At 32.5% G+C, this 25,970-nt stretch overlaps 1 protein-coding gene across 1 annotated transcript in view; it reads right to left on the bottom strand.

Annotated features, from left to right (window-relative positions):
* The window catches only part of FBXL7 (F-box and leucine rich repeat protein 7), a 455,277-nt gene that overhangs the window by 291,444 nt on the left and 137,863 nt on the right, over positions 1-25,970 (bottom strand). Inside the window, exon 2 of the mRNA XM_012541212.3 lies at positions 15,915-16,004. Within this exon, the coding sequence (XP_012396666.2) occupies positions 15,915-16,004 (90 nt within the window). The remainder of the gene's footprint in view (positions 1-15,914; positions 16,005-25,970) is intronic.

Here is a 25,970-nt window from a genome sequence, read left to right as displayed (position 1 = left end):
TATTTGTAATGCTATGCATTTTATTTTATTAATTAAACATTATTCTGAGAAAATATTCTTATGCTGCACCAGACTGCCAAGGGGTGTATGAAATAAAAAAGTTTAAGAATCTTTAACTTTGCTAATGAGATCAATATGGTTTCCTGTAATAAATGCTCCCTGAGATGAGTCTCAGATGAAACCAAATAGTCTATGAAACAAATATAATAAAGGAGGGCATTACAGACATGGGAGATGGCCTAAATATTATCAAGCACAGATGCAAAAGATAGAATACCAAGTTTAAGCAAGAAAGGCAATTTGGCTGGAATTAGAGTAATAAAGGGAGTAATGTGCAAAATCTATAAGCATAGCATGTTATTTATGCTTTTAGTCAAGTCATTGATTAAAAATGTTAAACAGAAGAAAATCAAGCACAGAGCTTCATGGATTATTAGTGCAGACATCTTTTCATGATGGTATTTGACCATTTAGTGACTATTCTTTCGATATAGCTGCTCAACTTGTGCCCAAATCATCTAACTGCAATATAGTCTAACTAACATATGGTCATGTTGTTGACAAAAATCACAAGATGCTCTGTCAAATATTTTGCTAAAATCTAGGCAAAATATATTTACACCAATATCTATAGTTATATCTAGTTATAGCTACATATCTAAAACCTATAATTTTATCTGCACATACACACACACACACACACACACATATACACACAGAGACACACATATATTTGCTGAATTCCCTTAATCTCCCAGTCTAACAACTCATTAAAAAACAGAATTAACATTAGTCAGGGATGGCATTTCTAACTTCATAAAATTTTTCACAACTGACTACTTATTTCTAGTCACACAGCAAGGGCTTATCTCTCATCTAGATTATTTTGACAGCTTCCCCCACTCCAGTCCATCTCCCACACCCTTACTCACCATTTTACTCCCCAATGTAATCAATTCTAATTGCTTCCTATTGCCTTGGGATAAATATAAACTGTAGTTTAACTTTTAAAGTCTACAACCTGATCCCAACCTATTTTTCTAGCCTCATTGACTTTGTACCCTTCTGCACTCTGTAATCCATACAAACTGGTCTTTACTCTTTTCTTCACATACAATACATAATTTTACCTTTATATCTCTTTCCTGACAATCCACCAAACCTGGAAGACACCCTCTCTCTACCTTGGAACCCTTCTTTTCTTCTCAAGCTATAGATCAAGCACAATATTCTCCTTGAAGCCTATTCTTGTGTTGTGGGAAATCTCAAAAAAATGAGGCACAGAACTCAAGAATAATATATTAATATACTTTTGTAGTATTCTCAGGAGTTTGGAGTAGGAGCAGGGAGAGGAAAAGCTCACAATTATAGGGTGGGAATTAGCCTGAATGAAGATGAGGAAGCAGAGTCCTGGGAGCTTATTTCAGACATGGCCTCTGTCTGTCCTTTTTGGGCCAAGGAGCAACAGCAGCAATAAGAAGGGCAAGGCAGAAAATGGCTAGGATGAAGATTGCTATAATGATCATCAGTCATAGTACTTATGTTATATTTCTTATGTTTTCTCCAAGACAGTATTTGCCCTGAGCAAATCTCCAGAATCATGGGACAAATTTTACTTTCCAATCACTGTCCTATATAGATAATACCCTATCTGAACATGATATAATAGTATTAGTCTTTCTCTCTGGATGATAATAATTGATCTGATTGATTTTATGAAAATCAGTCTGTGGCATTATCTTAAAGAAGAAATACACACACACACACACACACACACACACACACACACACACACTTTTTTTTTACCTGCTTAAGAATGCTTTTCCATGTCTTTTTAACAAATTCATTGACCCCAAGAATACACAAGCATTTTTTACCAGCCAATTTAGATGCTTTTAATGCCAATAAACTGAAACCATCATTTCTCTTCTTTCACTAGAGACAGCCCCAGGCCTCAACAATTTTATTGTTGGTTTTTGTTTTTTGTTTAGCTATGAAACATTGCATCTATTAGTTTAGACTTTCCACATTTCCCAACAGATTAAAAATTGTTAGAAAAAATGAGAACACTTATCTTTTCCCCTTAACCTTCAAAAAAATACTAAATGCATCCAGAATTTTAGATTTATAAACTAATCTCATTCACTGATCTTGAATAATAAGCACAAGGGAATCTGGCTATTTATAAAGCTGGTTTTCATGACCAATTTAACAAGCTTTCCTTTGGCTTAATTTAAAAAATAAAACTGAAATGCAAAAATAGAAGCATTATCTTCAGTTCAGTATTCTTTTCTTGTAAAGATATGCATCTTTCCTTAAGATAGCTATTGTTGCCTTTCTCCTGTCCAGAAGGCCACTTCAAATATATTTCCATTGCTTTTATGAAGGCTAGATCATATGAACAGACCAAATTTCTGAAGCTCATTTTATATTTTGGGCACCTAGGAAACATAGTAGATAGAGCACTGGGGCCTGGAATCAAAAATATGAGTTTGAAAACTGTATCAGTCCACAATTGCAAATGTATGAGCCTAGGTAAAATATTTAATCTCTGTTTGCTTCAATTTCCTTTTCTGTAAAATGGGGATAATAAAATTACCTTCATGATTGTCATAAGAATCAAATAAGATGATAATTGTAAAGTACTTAACACAGGATCTGGTATATACTAAGTGCTACAGAATGTTAGCTATTCTTATTATATTTCTTCCATGTTATTGTTATTATATTGATACCACATTGTTTGTAACATCTAAGCCTTTCATGTAGTAATTACAGCTTATGGAGAAATCCAACAACTCTTTAATATCTTGAATAAAAGAGTAAAAGAATCATCACTTCACAGTACCATTCTATTTGATGAATGTATTCAGTAATAATGTGATATGAAGAAAAACAAAGGAAAAACTTTCCTTAGTCCCCTCAGAGTTCCTCCCCCCAACTCCTTCATTTTACCAATTTATCATAACAAACTCATATAAGTAAAATAACTTGGCTAAGTTCACACACCTAGGTTGTGGAGGAAAAAAAGCAAAAACAAAACTTAGATTAGAACTAAAGACTTTTGATCTTTTGTTTAGTGCTAGTCTACTATACTATCATTTCCTCTTTGCTAACCCTAATTGATAGCACCAGAATCTAAACAGTTATCCTCATATCAAGTTGATCACAAAGCAATGAAACTCCTATTCACTGATCCAACAGAATGCCTAGCACATAATAAGCACTTAATGTTTGTGGAATTGAACTGAATATCAACTTTATCTCATTTGGAAAGATTTCTACATCCTGCTTTTTAAAAGAAATGTTTAACACTTTTTAGATTTTAAGTTTCTTTCACATCAGATTTTTTTTTCCATTTAAATATCTTGTTTAGATGCCTTAACTGATGAAATTTATAGTGAGATTGTTAAGGATTTTATTTTACTCTGCATAGATGAGAATGACAAATAAAACTTGAAAATTCAAAGAAAAGGGGCATCTAGGTGGCACAGTGGATAGAGCACCAGCCCTGAAATCAGGAGCACCTGAGTTCAAATCTGACCTCAGACAGTTAACACTTCCTAGCTGTGTGACCCTAGGCATGTCACTTAACTCTAATTGCCTCAGCAAAAAAAAAAAAAAAAAAAAAAAAAAAAAAGAAAGAAAGAAAGAAAGAAAGAAAGAAAGAAAAAAGAAAAGAAAATTCAAAGAAAACAGTTTGGACTGGAACTATGCTTGTAAAACATAATGTAAATCAGGTATATTTGCCAACAAAAAACTGGCAATGTGACTAATTTAGTGTCCTTATCATCAAATAATTGATCAGCAAATAGTAAGTATTCTTTATGAATTAGATACTCTGTTATTTACTATTGTTATTATTCTACTCCCGAGCAGAAATAACTAAAATTTTGCACTTCCCCAAAACGAAGAATTTAGTCAATTTTCTAGGCAGTTAAGGCTCTAAAATATTTTCCCCTTGAATTAATCTGAATATTGTAAGGAGAAGAGATATTTTTTGGAAAGGGTGTATATGTGTGAGATTTAAATTGTCTGCATAATAGTTTTAATTTTTCACTTCATTTTATGTTTCAGAACATAATTTAAATTCCTGTTTCCTTCCCAATTTGGTCCATTACCCTTATTAGTGTGCTTTATTACTTTCTGTTTGCTTATCAGTAAATAACTTGCATCTCCCTCCTTCCCCTCTCTTCTTGGTAGAATGTAAGTTCTGGACCAGGATCCTGCAAATAGTAACTCTTTAATTCATATTTGTTGAAATCCCCTTTCAAATATCCAGGATACTGTAATGGATTTTTCGTTATCAAAGTTGTTCAGGCTTGAAACTATATCCACTCAGTTGTCAAATCCAGTGCATTCTACACCGGAAATCTTTGTGGTATCTCCTTTCCAATTTCTAGACCACTTCTTACTCTAAATACTGAAATAATCTAACTGATTACCTTTACTATCATTCTTTCTCCTTTATCCAATGCCCCTTCACAGAGCTGCCAAAATGATCTTCATAATGCAGTCATTCAATATTCACCAAAAAAACCTAAAATGATCTCCCATTCACATTACTGATCAAATTTTTGTTGATGTTCATTCATTTCAATTGTGTCTGACTCTATATGACTCCATTTGGAGCATTCCTGGCAAAAATATTACAGTTTTTTGCTATTTCCTTTTCCAGCTCATTTTACAGAGGAGGAAACTGAGGTAAATAGAGTTAAATTCCTTGCTCAGGGTCACACATTTAGTAAATGTCTGAGGCCAGATTTGAACTCAGGAAAATAAGTCTTCCCGACTCTAGGATAGTGCTCTGTCCACCTAACTACCAGTTCCTTAATTCTAGCAGTCCTTATCCCCAGTAATCTGATTTTAACCTACCTTTATGGCCTTAGTTTATATTAGTTAGTGACTTTTATGTACTCTATGCTCCAGCCAAGAACTATTTATTATTACTGAAACAGATATCTCCCCTATTTCTGGTTTCCTGAAATCCTTCTCTTTCTTGCAAAGTAGTTTTGTTGCTATCTATGCATAAAGACTGTAGTATTCATTCCAATCCCCAGCTAAAAAATGATCCCTTCTACCTTAACACTTCCATGTTACTTTCAGACTTGTCATGTATTTATCCTATTAGATTTGAGTTATAACTATAATTATGGGAGAAATTACTCTTCTCCCTCAGTACTGTAAATTCTTTGAGAATAGGACTATGAAATATCTTGTATCTTATCATTCCTAAAGCTTAACTAAGTGCCTTGTATAAATGATTCAAAAAACCTTATTGAACTGAATTGTCCAACATGCTAAGACGTAAAAGAGATGACTCATGCATCACCCAGTTTACCTCAGTTTCCTCATCTAAAAAATTAGTTGGAGAAGGAAATGGCAATTGACTCCAGTATCTTTGCAAAGAAAATTCCAAATAGGGTCATGAAGAGTCAAATACATTGAAAAATGATTCAAAACCAACATCACATGATATGTGTGTATTTCTATATAGTGTGATATATTTATTCATTTACAATTACTGGATACATAATTAAACACTTTTGGGGGCTTAATAACTATTTTAAAAATATTTTAATTGGTCCTAAATGTAAAATATTTAGCATCAACAAGTATCTCAGGTGGATTTCCTGTGTTTCTAGACTATTTGGGGTACAAAGGTTATAACAGAAAAATCAAAGAAGTTTTGCCTTTATTATTTAGTTAATCATTATAACATTCTTGGGAAGTGAGACTTCCTGGGGAAGCTACTCCATTTTCAGGAAAAAGTAAACAGATGCATTATCCTGATTTCTAAGGCCTTTGCCTATGACTTCACAAGGTCACCCTTATAATGATAACATTTTTTTTTTTTTTTGTTCCATGATCTTGCATCCTCCCTTTATATTCTTTATCTATATGACATACAATAAAATTAATGGAATTGTCAAATAAATTTATTTAATGCCTCATCTTAAAATCTTAAGAAAAACAGGTACAAAGAAGATGGTGATTTGACAAAGGTTTTATCTTCATTTTGTTATAAATTCATATGAAATCTAAATGACATATTCATTGTGTATAATGTATACAAATGTACATGTGTGTATAAGTACACAAGAAGTATATAGTACTTCTAGTATAAATACAAAGTATAAGTACAAAGAAAAAGGCACTATTTCAGATGGAAACATATTTGAATTTTTGAAGTAACTTTCCAAACTGCTTGACATTCAAATTAGCGTTTCTAAAAACACACAGGATAAGATCCAAAAAAATCTTGATAGGCTAGAATAAGATATCACATCCAACCCGATGAAATTTAATAAGGAAAAATGAAAAGTCCCTTGTTCTAAGTTTAAAAAAAATTCACAAATGCATAATAGAGGCAGCATGACTAGACAATGGCTTATATAAAATAGATATGAGAAGTCAGATGACTCCAAATTCAACATAAATTAATTCATCAAGAAATCTAACATTAAGTGACAATTATATGGAAGATACAAGGAATTGTGTTTGATGCTATTTAGTAGTGTAATATGGCAAACAAAGTGCCCCAATAGAGATATAGGATGAGAATTAGTGATAGTCTCATTCTCTGTTTCATCAGATCATATCTTGAGCATTGTTGAAATCTGTAGGTCTTTACATATCCTTTCAGGATTTACTCACATTGGTTTCATCAGCCTTCATTTGATATGTGACCTGCAGAAGAACCTTCTTATGTATATTATATTCACTGTGAGATGATGAATTTTGCAAGGGTAAGAACCATGGTTACATTTTTAAAGACCTACACTATGACTTGCACAGTATTTTATTTAAATACAATCCAATAAGTGATTTTTGAATTTGTTTATTCATTCATTAAAAAAAAATTTGCACAGCACATTCTGAAATGCTTCTCGTGATTAATAATGGATAGTATCATGTTTAATTACATGTAAAAGTTTTTGCTCATGCTTGAAACAAATTATTTATTTAAAGCAGTTATTTGATTGCCTCTACTTATGTATTGCATGTTAAATCTGGTGAGAAGCAGTAATAAACATAGTTGGGATTAGAACATGTTTTCCTCTCACCATTTGGCTGTCCTTCCGGAATATTTTGCTTTTCCATTTTAAATTCTGATTTTAAAAATGTAATCATTGCCTGAAGGTATTCCGAATATCATGGAAACCTAATGTCCTTATAATTGAAGCTTCACATTTGCTACTTGATAGTGCTATGTATATGATAGTAAAAAAAAATAAAATAGAACCCGAGATAAAATTTGGTAATTTATTTCATACTCCATGGTTTCAGTTCAGTATTTTGAACTTCTGGATAACAATGGACCAAATTATGACAATTTATAAACAACTCAATTCAATTCAACTAAAATTTATTCAACACTTAAAAGTGGAGCCAGTTCTTGGTGTGGGAACATGTGGAGAAAACTAGAAGACAATGTGTCTTATTTATGCTTCATATTAACAATACATTTTTAAAAAATATACTTAATACATGACTAAAATGTTCTGGAAGAGGTAGTGTAATTTGCAATTTAATTGCAACTGTTTGTGTTCCTAAATTATTAACTTAAGCTTCAAAGCAATATTGTTGGGTAGATATACAATAATTTTTTATTATTTTCATTTTATAGAGAAGGAAATTGATGCTAATTAAGTAGTTAAATGAGGTGACTACCATGAAAAAACTAGAAAACTTCACAGATGAGTTTTGAACTCATATTTTCCTGACTCCAAATCTGGTACTCTTATCCATTATACCACAAATACTTTCTACAGCTTACAAATGGAACTTAAGTTGGATTGTGAAGGACTCTGGTTGAAGAAACATTAAGGATCATGAGTATCTAAAAGAATATGTAAATTACTTCTAAATGGTACATCAGCTTTTGCAAAAAATAGAAAAATGTTATCTTTCCACTTTCTTTACATAGAGAAATGTATCTTCTTCATTTAAGTGTCTATAGCTCTTTCACAGCTGCCCAGTCGGGACCTTAAGTTGTTAACCAGTAGATTTTTTTGAGCATCATTGCCATTTTTTCTTTATTTCTTGTGTTTTTCTTCCTTTTCCTGTTCCTTTGTTTATTCTATCTTCTCTCACCAATCTTATATATTCTTCAATTATCTTCATCTTTTTGAAGGAATAGCTTTATTTTTTCCAGAATTTTGAGATCATTATTTTCTAAAAGCCAAATCTTTAAAAATATTTCCATGTCCTTTAAAAAAAGTTGCTTTTTTAAAAAAAGTATATATAATTACTTAAACCATCCATTTAATGACCAATAGATGTATGGATTTCAAACCCTTATTTAGACAAGTAGCACATTATGAAAAAGTAAGATAACTTTAACAAATGGAACTTTTATATTCTATGCTATTATTCAGATTTTTCAGTTTAGCTACTTTTGAATATAATTCCAACATTAAATATATCATCATACAGTACACTACAATAATTTGGGAGGATATGAATAAAGCAAAGGCACAAGGATTGAAAGTTTGGGAGGGTTGGTCAATACAGGGTTAGTGTGAGGATTAAATAACATCATATATGAGCAAATCTTAAGTGTTATATAAATGCTATCTATTCTTGTTACTATATCAACCAACAAATTGTTTCATCTAGATGAAAATATACTGAGTTATTTTTTTCAATAAGTTCTTTGCTTAGCAGAGCTGACTAAACTTAGAAAAACTTTGCCATTTTATGATTGCCTTTTTGTAAAAGGGGATTTTGAATGATCAAATTAAAAATGCAATATTAAACAATATAGCTAGGTACTAGATTTGTAAGGGGAAAAAAAAAAGAAATTTGTAGTCATGTCTCTTTCAGGCCATTGTGCAATGGATTTGTGAAGTAGTCCTAAGACCTCATCAAAATAATGTGTGCTTATCATTGAGTATAAAGAATGTTCTAGGTCTTGCCCAATAGCTTTGCAAATGAGGAAAAACATTCTAAAAAAGCATCATTAAAGCCAGATGCCCAAACATTTCCAAAATCATTGAAATGAGAATTAGCTGCATTCAGGCCTGTAAAATATGAAACTATAAATACTGTATAAATCCTCTTATGACTTTTGCTTCCAGGATATGTTATTCTGGTCCTTCATCAATCATTCTCATTCATATTTTTCTTATAAAGTATCTTTTTTATGGAGGTGGTTAAAATGGCCTTTGTAATGGTGATAGAATTTACAATTCACTGATAAATTAATCAGGGTACTTACAAAGAATTATTAAAAAAAAAAGAAAGAAAAAGATCTTAAAATTTAATATTTTAAAATTCATTTAAATTCACTTCATATTACTTGGTCATTTCCAAATAATTCAAAAATACCTATATATGCAGAGATGAGAGATTTTCCCTTTCTCATTCATAAAGAAGTCTAGTGACTATTGATAGACTGGGCTTTCTTCTGTCTAGTCAAGAAATATTCCACCTCTATGGAACCAGTGGTATAAAAGTTGAGATTGATAAACAAGGTCATTTTCAGAAGAAAATGTTAAAAAATACAGATTTTAAAACTCTTTAAAATATGACCAGCTTGTGGCAGCTAGGTGGTGCAGTGGTTAGAGCACCATTTCTGAAATCAGGAGGACCTGAGTTCAAATGTAGTAGCAGGCACTTAACACTTCTTAGCTGTGTCTAGGCAAGTCACTTAACCCCAATTGCCTCAGCAAAATCATATAGAGAGATATATATCTATATATCTATATTTCTGAATTCATGTTCAGTTATTAAACATTCAGTCATTAAATTATTAAATCACAAATTTTAGTTATTCATTCATTTATCTATGTTTATAGTTAAATCTTTACAATGCAACTAAGAGACATAATCAAGATTTTATCTTGCATTGGTTGATAGAAAACTATTCTCCATCATCTTTGAATTAAAGGTTTCTCTCTCTTTCTCTTTTTCTACATTCAGGCAGGGTGAGGAGTCCTGACTAATCTGAGAAAAAAATCCTCCTGCTTATACTCAGTTCCATCCATAGTTCCTTTATGCTTTGGGCAAAGTTATGTCTTTCGGTGTTATAGGTCAAAGATTTTAACTCCCAGAAGAGAGGAAAGAGAGGGGGAAAGAAAGGGGAGGGAAAAGAGGAGGGAAGAAAGGGGAGGTAGGGAGAGGGAGAGAGACAGACAGACAGAGAGAGACAGAGAGACAGCAGGAAAGAGACAGAGACAGACTCAGACAGAAAGACAGAGACAGAGATAAAGACATACATACATAGAGACAGACACACACATACACATAAACAAAGACAGAGAAAGAGAGACATACACAGAAACAGAGACAGAGATAGAAACAGAGTGAGACAGAGGCAGAGAGGCAGGGACAGAGACAGACAGACAGAAAGACAGAGACAGAGAGAGACATAGATAGAGACACACATACATAGAGATACAGACAGACGCCCACGCAAAGACAGACAGAGACACACACGCACACACATAGAGAAAGAGACAGAGACAAGAAACAGAGACAGAGAGAGACAGAGAGAGAACAAATGCACATATAAGCGATAAAGAAAAAGGACAGGGGAAAAAAGACATGAAAGAATAGGAACAGAATAACTAGAAAGAATTAGGCTATACCTTGATAAGATGGAATAGAGATTGTGTAAGAGTAATGGAAAGCCTCTGTTCTTATATATTTCAGCTCCCTGTACTCTTGAAGAAAGGGGAAATCAGGAACTCTATCTTTTACAAGGCAATGGAGTTCAGAGAAATAATTTCCTAATAATCACAGTTGAATTCTGATGATCCAAATCCAATTCTGTGAATGGGAACTGTCAATACTATACTCAAGAAGTTCTTCTTATATAAATATGATGAAGAAACATGATCGTCATGTCTAAACCACCACTTCAACCATTAGAGAACACATATGAATTATAGTGTAATTGTTACCCTTCATGCAATTAGAGAACAACTTCATCTTTTTTGAATAGTTAGTCCACAGTGTGATTTGCATAGTTGTCCAAAGTTGAATAGTTAACTGTCCAAAGACTAAGCCCAGCATCAGGAAAACAAGCTACCAACAGAGTAGTATTAGTGAAATGAATAAATGCAATGCCTTGTATATTAGACTCAAGTGCTAAAAATAGGTTAAATCTGAGTTTAGCTTGGAAACAATTCATACAAACAGAAAACAAAGGGAAGTTTGGAAATACTTTTAGTTCTCTGCTCCCAACAAAGCTCCAAAAACCTTCATGGGAAATGGAAGAATTCAACATAAAGAATGTGTATATTACAAAGGTTTCTTATAAGAAATCTTTCTGGAACTCCCTTTTGTCCCGCTCCTCCCTTTGAAAATATACTTATTTCCCTCTTCTCCATTAATTCCCATGAGTATATAAGAGCACAGACTGCCATTTTGGGACTTTTATATCCATGAAACCTAGCACACTGTCTTACATGTAGTCAGTACTAAATAAATACATGTTAAATTTGAATTCTGAAATGATTAAAGTCAGTTGTGAGTTCATAAAAAAGCAATAGACTCTTCAAAATCTCTGGACTGGTCTTTCCTGATGTGAACATCACCTTCCCCTAATCCTGTTACATATTTATTACATATATTATGTATTATACATTACATATACATTACATATGTATATGTAATATTACATATTACATATTTACTCCTGGAATTGTCAACAAATTATTGTTTCAACCCTGTTGAGAAAACACAATTCAGAAGTCAGCTGAAAAATGTTTCTAACCCAAGAATTGGAAATAATGTTACTAGTTTTGATAAGTTTCAAAAAGCTCACATTACAGGAAAAGTATATGTCTTCCTTTAAAATACGTCATTAAATAAAATTATTTACATTCAGATTCTCAACAACAACAAACAACAACAACAACAACAACAACAAACTCCAGCAACAACAACTGTAGAGAACAACCGTTCTCAAACAAACTAAGAACCTTGACCTTCTTTGAAGGTATATACAAGGAAACAAAAGGCAACAAACTGTCAAGAAGCTGAAGATAAGTAACCATGACCATAGCCTCACATATAACAATATCATAGAATATTTGGAGCCAGAAGGCACAAAGAGTTTCCCAAGCATATCATTTCATAGATCACCATACTGAGAATTAGAAGAGTTAAATAACTTGCCCAAGATCACACAATAAATTATAAAGCTAGGAGGTGAATGTGTGTTGGTCTTTGAGTCAGGAGGAAGTCCTGACTCAAAATCCTGCATTAGAACTGAAATAGTTAATGACTAATATTTACATAATTTTTACAATGTTCCAGGCACTAAGTTTAGCACTTTACGATGATAATCTCATTTGATCCTCTCAGAAATCCTGGTAAATAGTTATTATCATTCCTGTTTTACAGATGAGGAAACAGAGAATTAAGTTAGTGATTTTCCAAGGATCTTAGAAGTAGAAAATGTTTGGAGGCTGGATTTCATTTCAATTCTGACTCTAGATCTGGGACTTTATCCTTTGTATCACCCAGCTGCCCAGATATTATTATAATATTTCCTACATAATAGTATACACATATAACATATGTTATATACTTAATAATTGTATGGCCCTAGGAAAGTCATTAAATTATTCTCAGCCTCAGTTTTCTTATTAGTAAAAAGAGGATAATGTCTCCCAAGACAATAAAATTCATAAGGTTATTATAAAGAGATGTTATATGTAAAGTGCTTCACTGATCTTGGAGTGACATAGAAATGTTAGCTATTATTTCATTACAATTGAAGATGAGAATCATTTCTAAATGTAAAAAAAAAAACAACAGATTGAGTCTAATGACAGTAACATATGACTTAACATGCCGTTATGTAAATCTTCTGAAAGACATAATTTAGATTTCTATTAACCCTATTATGTAACAGCAAGTATCTTCAACCATGTTTTTCAGCAAGAGAGAATAGTCATATACTTCACTAAAACTCCAGTGTGAAAAAGGTAGATTTGTAACTACAATAGCTGATCCTGACACATAGGTTTGATGCTCTGGTGTCCATGTAGTATGCATTAGCACCAGCCACTGGTATTCTTTTCCATGTGACAGCTCCATTTCTGGGACCAATTATGTGACAAATAATCCCAGAATAAATATTAATATGGCAAAGACTCAAATTAAAATTAGTAACACCTTCTTTGGAATTCTCAATGATTTTTTTTAAATGCAAATACATAAAAACACATTTATAAATGTACTCTTATTAAATGAATTTCATTGAAGCATAAAACACTTTTCTTTTGGATTTTAAGACAAGGAAGGAAATGGAGACTGTCTTCAACAATGATGGGGTATTGCTACTTAAAAGCTGGAAACAAATTCCACACTAATTTACCACAGTTGGGAAAAACTCTGTTTCAAATGAACTTCAGATTTTGCTAATTTTTCAACCGGTTCTAGCCTCAGAATGACAGAAAATACATAGTGACAAAATTCATAAAACATTGGTTGAGCCAAAGCCATAAGGAGTTTCTTAGGAGGAATAACAAAATAAATGAAACTTTCATTTCCCTGTAGAAGGGAACAAATGCAAACAATTGGAAACTTAGAGAGTTCCATAGGCCCCTAAAGATTCAGCCTAGAGATTTGTGTCTTTTATTTTGGATAAGAGAAAAAATAAGGGAACTGATGAAAGTCATGACTTAAAAACATGAAGACATTAATTCACAACTTCTTAGCTTTAGATTTTTACTTTCATTCCAAACCATAAAAATAAATTGTAGTGACAGGAAGAGAGAGAGAGAGAGAAAAAGAGAGAGAGAGAGAAGAGAGAGAGAAACAGAGAGAGAGAGAGAGAGAGAGAGAGAGAGAGAGAGAGAGAGAGAAGGAAGGAGAAGATTGTCTATGAGATTGCTGATGATGCAAATAACAGAGTTTGTGTTTAGAGACTATCTCAAACAAGTTCTTAGAATCAAATAATGACATTTACACACCCTTAATATAATTTCATAGGTGGAATTATATATATATATATATATATGAATATATGTATATATGTCTATATCCATATTTCTATATGGAGAAGAGAAAGTGAGAGAGACAGAGATAGAGAGAGACAGAGAGAGAGGTCCATTCAATTCCTACTCCAAAGCTTCATCAGAGAAGGGAAGTTCTCCAAATCTATACTAGTAGTACACAAACTCTAATATGTTCCATCAAGGAACAAACATCAAGAAAGACTTTTCGTTTAAAGCTATAAATGGATTGTATATTTTTCATTCAGAGACCAGAACTGGCAAATTTCTCACTACATTGTGAGAATTACTTTTATTCCCAGAAACTAATGAAGACTATTGACTAAGACATGTTTCTGATCTGTGTTAGTGGAGAAAAATTGTGGATCTCTCACAAGCTAGGTAATGGAGTTGACTTGGTGTTAGGAAAACCTAAGTTCATATTCTGCCACAAACACTTAATAGCTGTGTTTCTCTGCACAAGAAACTTAATCCTCTGTCTCAGCTTATTCATATGTAAAATGCAAAATAACTGTCCCCTTCATCATGGATCAAATGAGATAACACACCCCATATTTTGCAAACCTTAAAGCACTACTTAAGTTCCTGCTATTATTATATAGCCCTTAAAAAGTTTTACAAAATGTTTTCCAGACAACAGGTTTTCCACTTTGATCCTTACAACAACCAGAAAAGGTTGATAATGTAGCTATAATTTCTCTGATGTACAAATGGAGAAAGAATCACAAGCAGTTTAAAAGACTTTCCCAGGATCACAGAGTATGCCAGTGTAAGAGGAAAGACTTGGTCTCAGGTATTTACTTATTCCAAGTCCAACACTTTTTTCCTTATACTACATTCCCTCCCACATCAGAAGCATTCCAGATTAAACATCTTTAACTAATATATCAGTTCTAAATAAAATAAAATCTCAGTAAATAATGTCTGAGACAAGTAGCAACAGAAGACCACTTTTTTTGGTTTTGGTCAACAGATAGCAAGAACTTGAAACCTAAAGAGAAATAAATGATAGACCTCAATAAATCATTGCACTTCCAAGAAAAAGGCATCTCCATTTCACAAATAAATCAGATTGAAATGCATAAATTTATATTTCATGATAAAGATTTCTAATGACTTAGACAGATAATTTTGCTATTTTAAACTGATTGAGTATTGTACAAATACTTATCTGGAAAGGAAGACTTCTTTGAAAGGTTGTTTTTAAATTTTGTTTTAAATTGAGAATGAACAAGTCAGATTCCACAGATGGATCTACTTTGCCTTAAATAACTACTGTCATAACAATTAGACCCCCTCTCACCAACCAAATGAACAACTAACCAAGAGTTTCTGAAATGCAAGGAAGGGGCTGAATTCCAGGACCCAAGGTTAAACAATGCCAATTTCTTCAGCAAAAATATGGGTAAGAAAAGTTTTAAGCCCAACAGCATGAAACATTTCCCTCTCTCCCTAATATAACATTCACACAGCCCTCCCTTCCCACCATCTTTGATCAGGTGAATTTCAGAACTCTGACCTTGGCACACTGTCACAAATCCACAATTCAGGTGTATAATTTCTGGAATGATGGATCAAGCACAAACCAGGGATTTTACAATTTTAGTTTTCTTCAAAGAAAAAAACATGATACATAATACAATACAATCTTCAACACAATCAGCCCATTATATTTTCATGAAACTCCAACATTAGCCTTGGAAATAAGAGATTTAAATCTCATCAAATCAACTTTTACACACAGCAACAGCGGTATATAAAAGAAAGGAAAAAAATGAAATAAGCCACTTGGAAAACCTTTAGCTTTTTTCCTTTTTAAAGAATCTCATGAGTTCCCACTCAGTAGAACAGGCCTAAACCCCACACATTTTATCTTCCTTCCAAAAATAGCCAACACTGTGAAAAGAGGGCCAAAGATAATGAAGACCAGATGCCTACCTTCACTGGTAGCTGCATTCTTTTGAGCTTTGGTCGGTGTGTGATCTGTACTTGAACTCACGTCGGATGAGATGCTTGAGCTGCCTTTGCCTATGAGAAATAAAATAAGCAGAAATTATTGAATTTCTTTAACTCCAGAATTCTAGACCCATTCAGGCCTGTGGACCACATAATCTCTTTAGTCTTATATAAAGGGATATTATAAAACAAAGTCTTACTTGTATTACAAACAACCGATGACTTAATAAACAGCCCTGACTCTGTAGATTTTAAATGGTTTGAAGGCAGATGGTTTTCTTTTTGGATTTGGATCCCCTGCATAAAGCTTATTACTCTGGCCATTAGGCAGGACGTTATTATATGCTTGTTAAATGAACAATATTATCACTTTTCTTTAATGTATATGTTTTTTTTTTCCTGGAGGGGCTTAATTTACCCGGTGCAGGTCATATTGATTCTGTCTCACATTTAGAATGGATTATTCATATAATCCAATTTCATTATTTAAAAATAATTATATATAACATTGTGGTGGATGAGGTGAGATGGGGAAGGGGCTTTGGAAATGTTTTATAAAATATTATCTCTTTCCTCATTGATCTCATAGTCAGAAGCATTTATTAAGTTCCTATTGTGTCTTTTTTTTTTAGCTGATGAAGATGATACCAAATTTAGGCAAAACACAATATGTTACAGGATAGTGTATTTTCTAAGAAAGTATTTACTAAAAAAATAGAATATTTTAGGAACCCTGAGTTTCTGAACTATAACAAACTTTAGACATCTAATCTAACCTCTTATTTTATGTCAACAACCTGACCTCTAGTGATAACCTGCATTTTTCAGGGTCATACAAAGGAAATAAGTTGGTTTTTTGGGGAAAAGAGCACTGGACTTTGAAGGCAGAAGTCCTAATTTTTAGTGTGAGTTTTGCTATATACTACTCATGAAAATTTAAGCAAGTCACTTCCCATCCTGACCTTCAGTTACCACAGTTGGCAAGTAAAAGTGTGGATGAGCCCTAAAATTCATTTCAACACTAATTACTGATTCAAATGAAAGGTAGAGTCTGAAATCAAACCTACATCTTCTGAAACAATGTCCCTGCATCATGACATCACACTGACTTTCAAATGAATTATGCTACTGAAGCTCACCATAAATATAATTAATTGAAAAGGAAAATCCATTGGTAAGAGTTCCTATTTATGTATCAACAGTAAAAATGCTCTATTCCTTGATTTTTCAACTACAAAAAAAAAAAAAAAAAAAAAAAAAAGCAAAAGAAAACAAATGTAATTACATGGACCACGTAATAAAATTGGGTTGAAAGGGAAGGGATCTTTTATGTATAATGATAAGGAAGTCAAATGAATCATCATTTATAGACTATTGTAGCTATTTATCTGCCTTCAGAAAATATTATTTTTCACGTTGAATAAAACCATCACCAACAACAAATCTATCCTTCACCCCTTGCTTCATCAAACTATGATATCATCTCTCTTCTCTACAATACCAAGACTGTCAAACTTTTTCAGAAATTTGTCTACAAAAATTATGCCAGTTTTTTCATCATCCACCATCTTAAAGACAACTATAGTAATTAATAGCTATCAGTGTAGTCCTAATTTGAAAAAAAAAAGGTTCTACTAACTTTTTTGCATACTCTTATTAGATCTCCTTGTGGTTGGTTTATTGAGGAAGATGAGGTTTGCATATGGTAGATTGGAATATTTTTAAAAAACCAAAATTTCTCTTTTCTTCCTCAACATAATACTGCCCAACACCTAATATTTCTAAACTATTCAGCCCTATGATTTGGTTAGAGTTAGTTACTTGAGTTAAGGTACTTTGATCTATATTTCTCCAGAACAGGCCAAAATGTGGACCTCTAATGAGATAATTAATATATTATAATGAAGTACTTTTATGATGATGATGATCATAACCATAATAATAAGCAACATTTACATAGTTACTATATGCAAGATACTATGCTTAGCACTTTACAATTATTATCTCACTAAATCATTTTTAAAAATCCTGGAAAATAGATAGCATTAATGTTTCTCATTCTATAGATGAATAAACTAAGGCAAATAGAGGTTATGACTAACTTAGGGTTACACAGGTAATAAATATCTGAGGTTGGATTTTAATTCAGATCTTCATGAATCCAGAATTCATAAAACCGCCCCATGTATATTGAGAATAGATGGTTAATAACTTTCTCATATGATTATGTCTATTAAATCAGTTTATATATTACCAATAAATTCCAGAAGTAAAGACAGCAAGAAAGACATTTTCTACCTGTCCCTTGTAATAATAATCTGAATAACACAATAAGTATTGATGGTATTTTTTCAATGTATTCTTTCTTCATTATATCCATGAAATATTATAGTTACATTTATTTTGTTCATTTAGGAAATATTTTTATTTCTTAAAATCAGCTCTATTCCTTGTTTGAATGGGAATTACCCCTTACTTATAACTGTTTGAGGTTTCTCCTTAATTCTCTATTTTTAAAAATTGATGTAAACTTATACACACACATTTGAATTTTATTGATATATGTTGCTAGATGCTGGTCAAATTCTAATTTTCCTGTGATTATTTAAGCAACCTCATTTGCAATGGGGGTGAATTTTCCTCACTTGTACCTAATTTTATTCTCTAACTTTTACTTTCTTTTTGTTATAATTAAAAGTTTCTAGCTCTACATCAAAAAGAGCAATAATAATTATCACTTGTTGAATTTAACATTTGACTTGTCAGAATACTAGTATTTCTTCATTTAAATTTTCTTTTATTATTTTAGGCATACATTATCTTAAGGGAAGATTAACTTTTCTCAATATTTTGAATGCATGTATTTATATATTTTAACATAAATTAACAGACATAAAATGTCATGATATTGATCATTTCTTTTTCTATAGGGCCTTTAAGCACAATAGAGATTTTGAGCTTCTCTCTTTTTTAAAAATTTTTACTTTTTGCTGAGGAAATTGGGGGTAAGTGGCTTGCCCAGGGCCACACAGCTAGGAAGTATTAAGTGTCTGAGGCCAGACTTGAACTCAGGTCCTCTTGACTCTTTCTAACCACTGTGCAACCTAGCTGCCCCAAACTTCTCTTTTAAAAACATATCTGTGGTTTTCTTTTGCTTTGTTTGAAATAATAATTATAACTTTTGCATTGTTGGATGTGTTTAAATATCCTTCAAACCTTAATTTTAACTATATAAAAATCTTTATATTTAAATATTTCTTGAAAAAGAAAAAAAAAGTAGCTGTCCCATTTTTATTCCTGCTTTCATTTTATAATTGAGTTTATCTCATTCACATTCTTAGTTATGATTATTTAGTTAATTTTATGTACATAATTTTCTATTATAATACTTCCTCTTTTTAAGTTGTTCTACTCTCCCTCATATTCTTCAAAACAACAAAAAAAAAAAAAAAAAGGAAAAGGGGAATAAAATCAGTATTAGTTATCCAAATTAAAATGGTTTGATTACAAATTGATTCCCTTCCCCTCCTCTTCTACCTCACAGAGAAATTACAATCAGCCTTTTGTGTCTGAAGTTGTTGACTTTTTGGCATATAATTATTCTACCTCCAACTCTGTCCTTTTTCGTCAGTCCTTTTCATCTTTCTCTCTGTTTCTGTCCAGTTTTATGTTTATTTTATATGTATTTCTACATTATATTCTTTTTTTTTTCCTTTAAATTTCTTTTGCTGGTCACATATAAGAACTAAGTCCATTTGATCCCTATATTATTTCTCTTCCTTCCCTTCCTGTTTTCTATTTCTTTCTTAAGGAATCCAGGAAAAGGGTGTTTGGTGGGGGGGCAATATCCTTCCCTTGCTAATTGACCACTGAAAATTCCCTACAGGATTAAATTGAGCTTTTGAGAACATAATGTTTTTAGATGTAAGCCTTTTATATTTTTTTCTTTCATATATTTATTCCAGAATATATCATGGAAATGGCAGTGAAGTTTTAATGCCATATATTTTGATTTATTCACAAATAAAATTTCTTAAATTTTATCATGCTATGACAAACACTAAGTTAACTTCCAAAAGCAATCTTTTTAAATGGTCTTCCATGCCAGATTGTACGCTACTCATTGAAACAATTGTTCGGCAGAAAATTGCTGTCACAGAATGTGCATAGTCAGGATCAAGTCAAGAGAGTTAGGTTTAAAAGCACACCTTTCAAAGGAATTATAGTAATTCCTTTTCATATGGTAGAAGTAATGGAAAAGTCAAGTCAGTAGTTATATCACCTACATGAGAAAGTAAAATAGCTGCTATTTCTTCCTCCCTGTAAGCACTGCTTAAAATGAATGGAAGTTCTAAAACTAAGCAATTTTTATTGTTGCCCTCTCCCTACTACCATATAGTTCCCCACCCCACCCCCACCCTGGAAGGAAGAACAAATGTCCTTGTAATGGCCATATACGAAATCCTACTTCCAAGTTTTGTGGCATTGCACTGATAATACATGTATCCACACATTTACACAAGTAAAACTTTCTCGTTATTAGTAGACAAATATGTAGGAAAAGAAGAAAAATAGTTTTAAGCTCTGTAGTCCAAATAATCTACAGAAAATTGACAAAAAGTAAATGGAGAAAAAAGAAGAAAAAGAAAGTTACCTTTCATGATTTCTTTGCCTTTAAAGGCTGCTTTGATGTTAATTTTTACCATATTTCATGTACATAGGACATGGAATTTTTCCTGAACTCTTCTATCTTCCTAGTCAACCCCCTTTTCTATTGCAATTAAAATATTTTTGTCAGAAAAAATAGAGTAAAAGAGAAAATTCAAGATGAATATATATTATGTATAACACATGTATGTGGTAATATATTAATAAATTACATTTATAAAAATTCTACTTTATTGCTGTATTCCTGTATACATATATTCACTTACATAAATATGTGAATAACTAGATATAAGTAAATGAAAATATATATAAGTGTATGTACATGTGTGTGTATTTATAAAAGCTCATTATCACCAGGTTACTAGATGATGAATATTTTTCAACAGAGCAACTTAAGACTATCAGCTTCACCACAGAGTAGTTTGTGATCTACATACTTAGAATATACATGAAATCATAGATCTTTTACATATTAAATAAGCACCTGGTCTCTAATGTATTCTCCTGGCATAACAAAGGTGACCTCAAGTTCCCTATTCCAGTAGAGCAGTTAGACTAGAAAAGGCTTTGATTAAAGGCATGGTGACAGGTTGTTGTTCAAGGACAAGTCAAGTTAATTTGAAGATAGTCAATAAGAGAAATCTAGACACAAGATTTTTTTGATGGGGTAGAGCGTTAGTATGGGGTAAAATTATTCATAGCATTATTTCCGGAGTTGTAGAGTATGTGTATCATTAGATGAGTCATCAATGAAACCACAGGTCTTCTGATATATTGTATTATAAGTATATATACACATATATATTTGTTTAGTAAATAAACAAAATAGATTGTACCTATTTAAATATTTATATTCTTAACTTAATGTGTTTGTTAGGTTATACTTTCATCTACGACTGACAGTATATTAGTATTTATATTATTGTTAAAGTTGTTGATAATAACAATAGCAATAATTTACAGAGTGTTTTACAATTTATTAAGCAATGTCCTCAAAACAGTTTGATAAGAAATATACTATAAGCATTGTAATTTCAAATTTACAAAGAAACAGTTAAAGAGCCTAGAGGAAGTTAACAATGATTTGCTTCAAGTGACTTGCTCATTGCTACTGATAAAAAAGAGCAGGATGAGGCCCAAAATGTGGTGTTCTGAAATTTTTCTTTTTTTCCTCTTGACATTGTCTCCCATCAAGCATATCAGAACTGTATTTGCAGAAGCTGTGTAAGTTGTATTCTATTATAACTTTCTAAAGGCTAATTATTATCTTTTCACTATGTTAAGAACCTCTAACAAGGACAAAAACATAAGTTATTAGGTTGAGAATAGAAATGACTCAAAAAGCAGTATTCCTAAGATACTAATTCTCCTCCCTATAATACCTTAATTCTAATATATGCATAAATATAAGTATTCTTGTACTCAGAAAAAGCTAGCTGATATCCTATTTCTTATCACTTGTGTAAACCTATTATCATAGGAATAGTACTAAGAGTCTTTTCTAGCCTGCTATTCCTATCATGAATCCTTGGAGTTCTACATTACAGTGTGCCTGGTTTTCATAATGTTTGGCTGTAAAAAGATGGCTCTTTAAAAGGTACAACACTAGAAGAGGATTTTGGATCTTTTTAATAATTAAAAAAACTCACAAGAACATGCAAGATTAAGTTACTTCTCCAGATAGCTTAACTTTGTATGTAAAGCTATTTTTAACATGGGCAATGTCTCCTTTCTCCTTTTTTATTACATAAGGAGAACAAAGGATGGTAGGGAAGATCAAACAAGATATATATTTTATTTGAATTCAGGAGACCTATGGCTTATGATCTCTTTTGGCTTCTAATGTTCTTCAAGCTCCAAGAAAACACATACAAAAGTGTTTTACTCTATCAACTGTATTTCCAGGGCCAAGCTAGTTACATGGATTGTAGTCTTGGCCATGAATGTCAAGACTTCCCAAACACTTGTAGATTCACAGACTGCCAGGATCTGTGTGTTGGCAGTAGCTCCTTATTAATCTGTGTTGTTCTCATTCTCAACTTGCCAGTGTTCTCTACACAGCCTCTACACAGTCAGATCCTGTGGAGACTGGGCTTAAGAATGAATAACTACAACAAATGAGGGGGAACTTTTCAATATTGAAGGCTTAGATTGCTGGAGGGACAGTAGAAGCCCTGTGTACATTCTCTGTCCTTTCCCTACTACTTTTGAATCAGTTATTTAACTTCTTCATTCCGTGTTCAGCAGTCTTCATACAAAAAATATTGGTGATCTCAGAGAACAATTTGACATTATTACTGGCCCAGTTCCATCCTATTCTTGCATGGCAATAGAATAATTTTTTAAAAATAAATTTATTGAAGATTTTTATTAAAAAAAAAACTTATGCAAGGGGGCATTTAGGTAGCACAGTGTACAGAGCATCAGTCCTGAAGTCAGGAGGACCTGAATTCAAATCTTGTCTCAGATACTTAACACTTCCTAGTTGTGTGACCCTGGGCAAGTCTTTTAACCCCAATTGCTTGGGAGAGGGGGAAAGCTGTGCAAGGAAAATTTTTCACCATTTGTCACCAATAATCCTTGCAAAACCTTGTGTTTCAATTTATCCTCTTTTCCCCATTCCCTCCCCCTAAATGGCAAGTAATCCAATATTTGTTAAACATGATAAACATATATATTAATTAAATATAGGCATACATATTTATACAATTATCCTGCTGCACAAGAAAAATATGCTCAAAAAGGAAAAAAAAATAAGAAAGAAAATAAAATTCCAGCAAACAACAAAAGAAGTGAAAATGCTATATTGGGTGTAAATGGCTCTCATCATCACAAGATCATTGAAACTGGCCTGAATCATGTCATTATTGAGAAGAGAGCCATGTCCATCAGAATTGATTATCATATAATCTTGTTGTCATGTACAAGGATCTCTTGGTTCTGCCCATTTTACTAAGCATCAGTTCATGTAAGTCTCTCCAGGCTAGAATCTTTTAAAAGATAACTTAGCTCCCTGAAGCCCAAGTGGAGCAATTTCAATACAGGGTATCAAATCTTGAACTACAGAAAGGGCAACTTCCTCTATTCTTTCTTATTATTCTTTGTTGCCATGAAAGTTGTGGGAGGAATCTACAGATACTCCTTTAAAAATACTTCTCTGCTTTCCTGCCTTTTGACCCTACCTTCCTATTAGTTACTAAAGATGGGGCTAGGGTGGGGAGGGGGAAGACAGAAAATAAATAGCTTGAGAAACAATTATAATAATTTTCTGTTGCTCTGTACCTTCTACTACCTTACAATGCGTGCACTAATATAAATTATTTATTAATTCAAGGGTGTCTGAAATTTTCCAAAATGCTATATTTGGAGGCAGAGGTTGCAGGTTGAAATCTCAGTTCTACCACAGGGATCCCAAATAAGTCAGTTTATCACTCTGGACCTAAGTTTAACCATTTGTAAAATTAAAAAAAAAAAAGGAGCAGTACTACATGTTTCAGAGATCTCTATCAGCTATGCATTTATGACCCCTATGATTCCGGGACCCCTAAGACCCAATTTAAATGCCAAACAACTTCTTCCAATGAAGCTTTGTTTGATGACCCTACTTGAATGGTTTTACTTTAATTTGAACTTAGCACATTCTTTGAAATCTTCACATATATTTGTTATAATTTAATCTTAATTATGATAATTTATATGGAATACAATTGATTATAAGCCCTTGAAACTAAAGACTATATATTATACATTATATTGGGACCAGTAGAAGTAAATAAAACAGAATATGTGATTCATAAATGTGGGAAGGAAGGAGAGCGAGAAAAAATACTGATAGAAGAAACATCTTTATCACATGGATGTTAAATATAAGAATTTGAGTCTGGAGATATCTGTAACTGAAAGGATAATAGAATCATTAGGCTAGACTTGGAATGGAACTTGTTTCTCCCCTGACTTATATGAAGAAGTTTCTTGGAGAAGCTATCACAAATAATTGGAGAGAAAGTAGATGGAGACAACTAGATAAAATAGTGGACAGAATATTAGATTCAGAATGAAGATCTGCATTCAAATATTGCCTTGGATACTTAGTCATGTGATGTCATTTGAACTGAGTTATTAATTTCTTCTCTATAATTTTGTTGGATTCTCAATGGTATTTAAGGTTCTTTCCTATCTTTAAATTGACATTCCAAGGTGCTTATTGATTTTTTCACTGGATAAACAAAAGATGTTAAATTACTAGAAAATTATGGAACATGAATATGAAAGAATATTATTAATGTGCATCAGAAATGGTAAATATGAAGAATTTGAGGGACAATGGGAAGTTAGATGAAATGATGTGGAGTAAATTAAGAAGAATCAAGAAAACAATATAACATACTATAAACAGTATAAACAAAAAGAACAATAAAACTAAACCCAATTATAAATATGACCCAGATTGCATCCATAAAAGGAATTAAAACATTTCCCTCTTCTTTTTAGGGATGAAGGGGATGATGAGTCTTTCAGTACGAAACATCATATATACTATATCAGATACAGTTAGTGTGTTTGTTGAGTTTTCTCAAATCAATTCTTTTTTTCCTTTATAAAAACATCTTTGATACAAGGGATATCTCTCTTGTCATGGAGAGGAAAAGCTAGTAAACCACCCAGAAATAAATATGATATAACAACAGAAACCATCATTGATTTTTTTTCTTTTAAGGAAAGAGCAGCTGGAATTCATAGTACTTTACAGACCACACATTTTAGACTCTTCAAGTGTTTATCTTTTATTGCCATTTTTTTTTTAGTGGAGGTCAGATGACAGGCTGCTTACTGCTGGAGGTGGGGTGGGGTTCAGGGAGCTGCTGCTCGTTGCTAGATTTAAGTGGAGAATTGTCTCTACTTGGAGGCATGGAGAAGAGAGAGCTTTAAAACCATACAGATTCTCACCTGGAGAAGCCAGAAGCAAAGGAGTTAAATAGATAGCAAAGCAAACAGATGATTAGACACAGCACTGTATTGCTTTCAGACAGAGCTGTATGGCAGATCTTGCTGTCTGCAATGAATCTATAGTTGCAAACAACAGATGTCACAGTTGCTAATTGAACTGCACACAAAGATCATGGAGAACACAACACATGCCTGCTGCAAAATCAGCATCTTCAAATGCCTAAGCAGTTTTGGCTAGAGGAGAACATACAGTAGCTGCCAGTGGGGTTTTTCTCCCCTTGTTGACCATTATGTCATATGGAAACCTATTATGTTCTATTTAGGAAAGACAAGTATTTTCTGCACATCACATGAAATGGTTTCTAGTCAGACTTCCAAAGGAAAAAAAATATCTCAAGCTAAGTTTAGAGCAAAGAGAGTCAG

The sequence above is a fragment of the Sarcophilus harrisii genome, chromosome 1, assembly GCF_902635505.1.
Source record: "Sarcophilus harrisii chromosome 1, mSarHar1.11, whole genome shotgun sequence".
NCBI classification, from domain to species: domain Eukaryota; kingdom Metazoa; phylum Chordata; class Mammalia; order Dasyuromorphia; family Dasyuridae; genus Sarcophilus; species Sarcophilus harrisii.
This window is presented reverse-complemented; position numbering and strand designations above follow the sequence as displayed.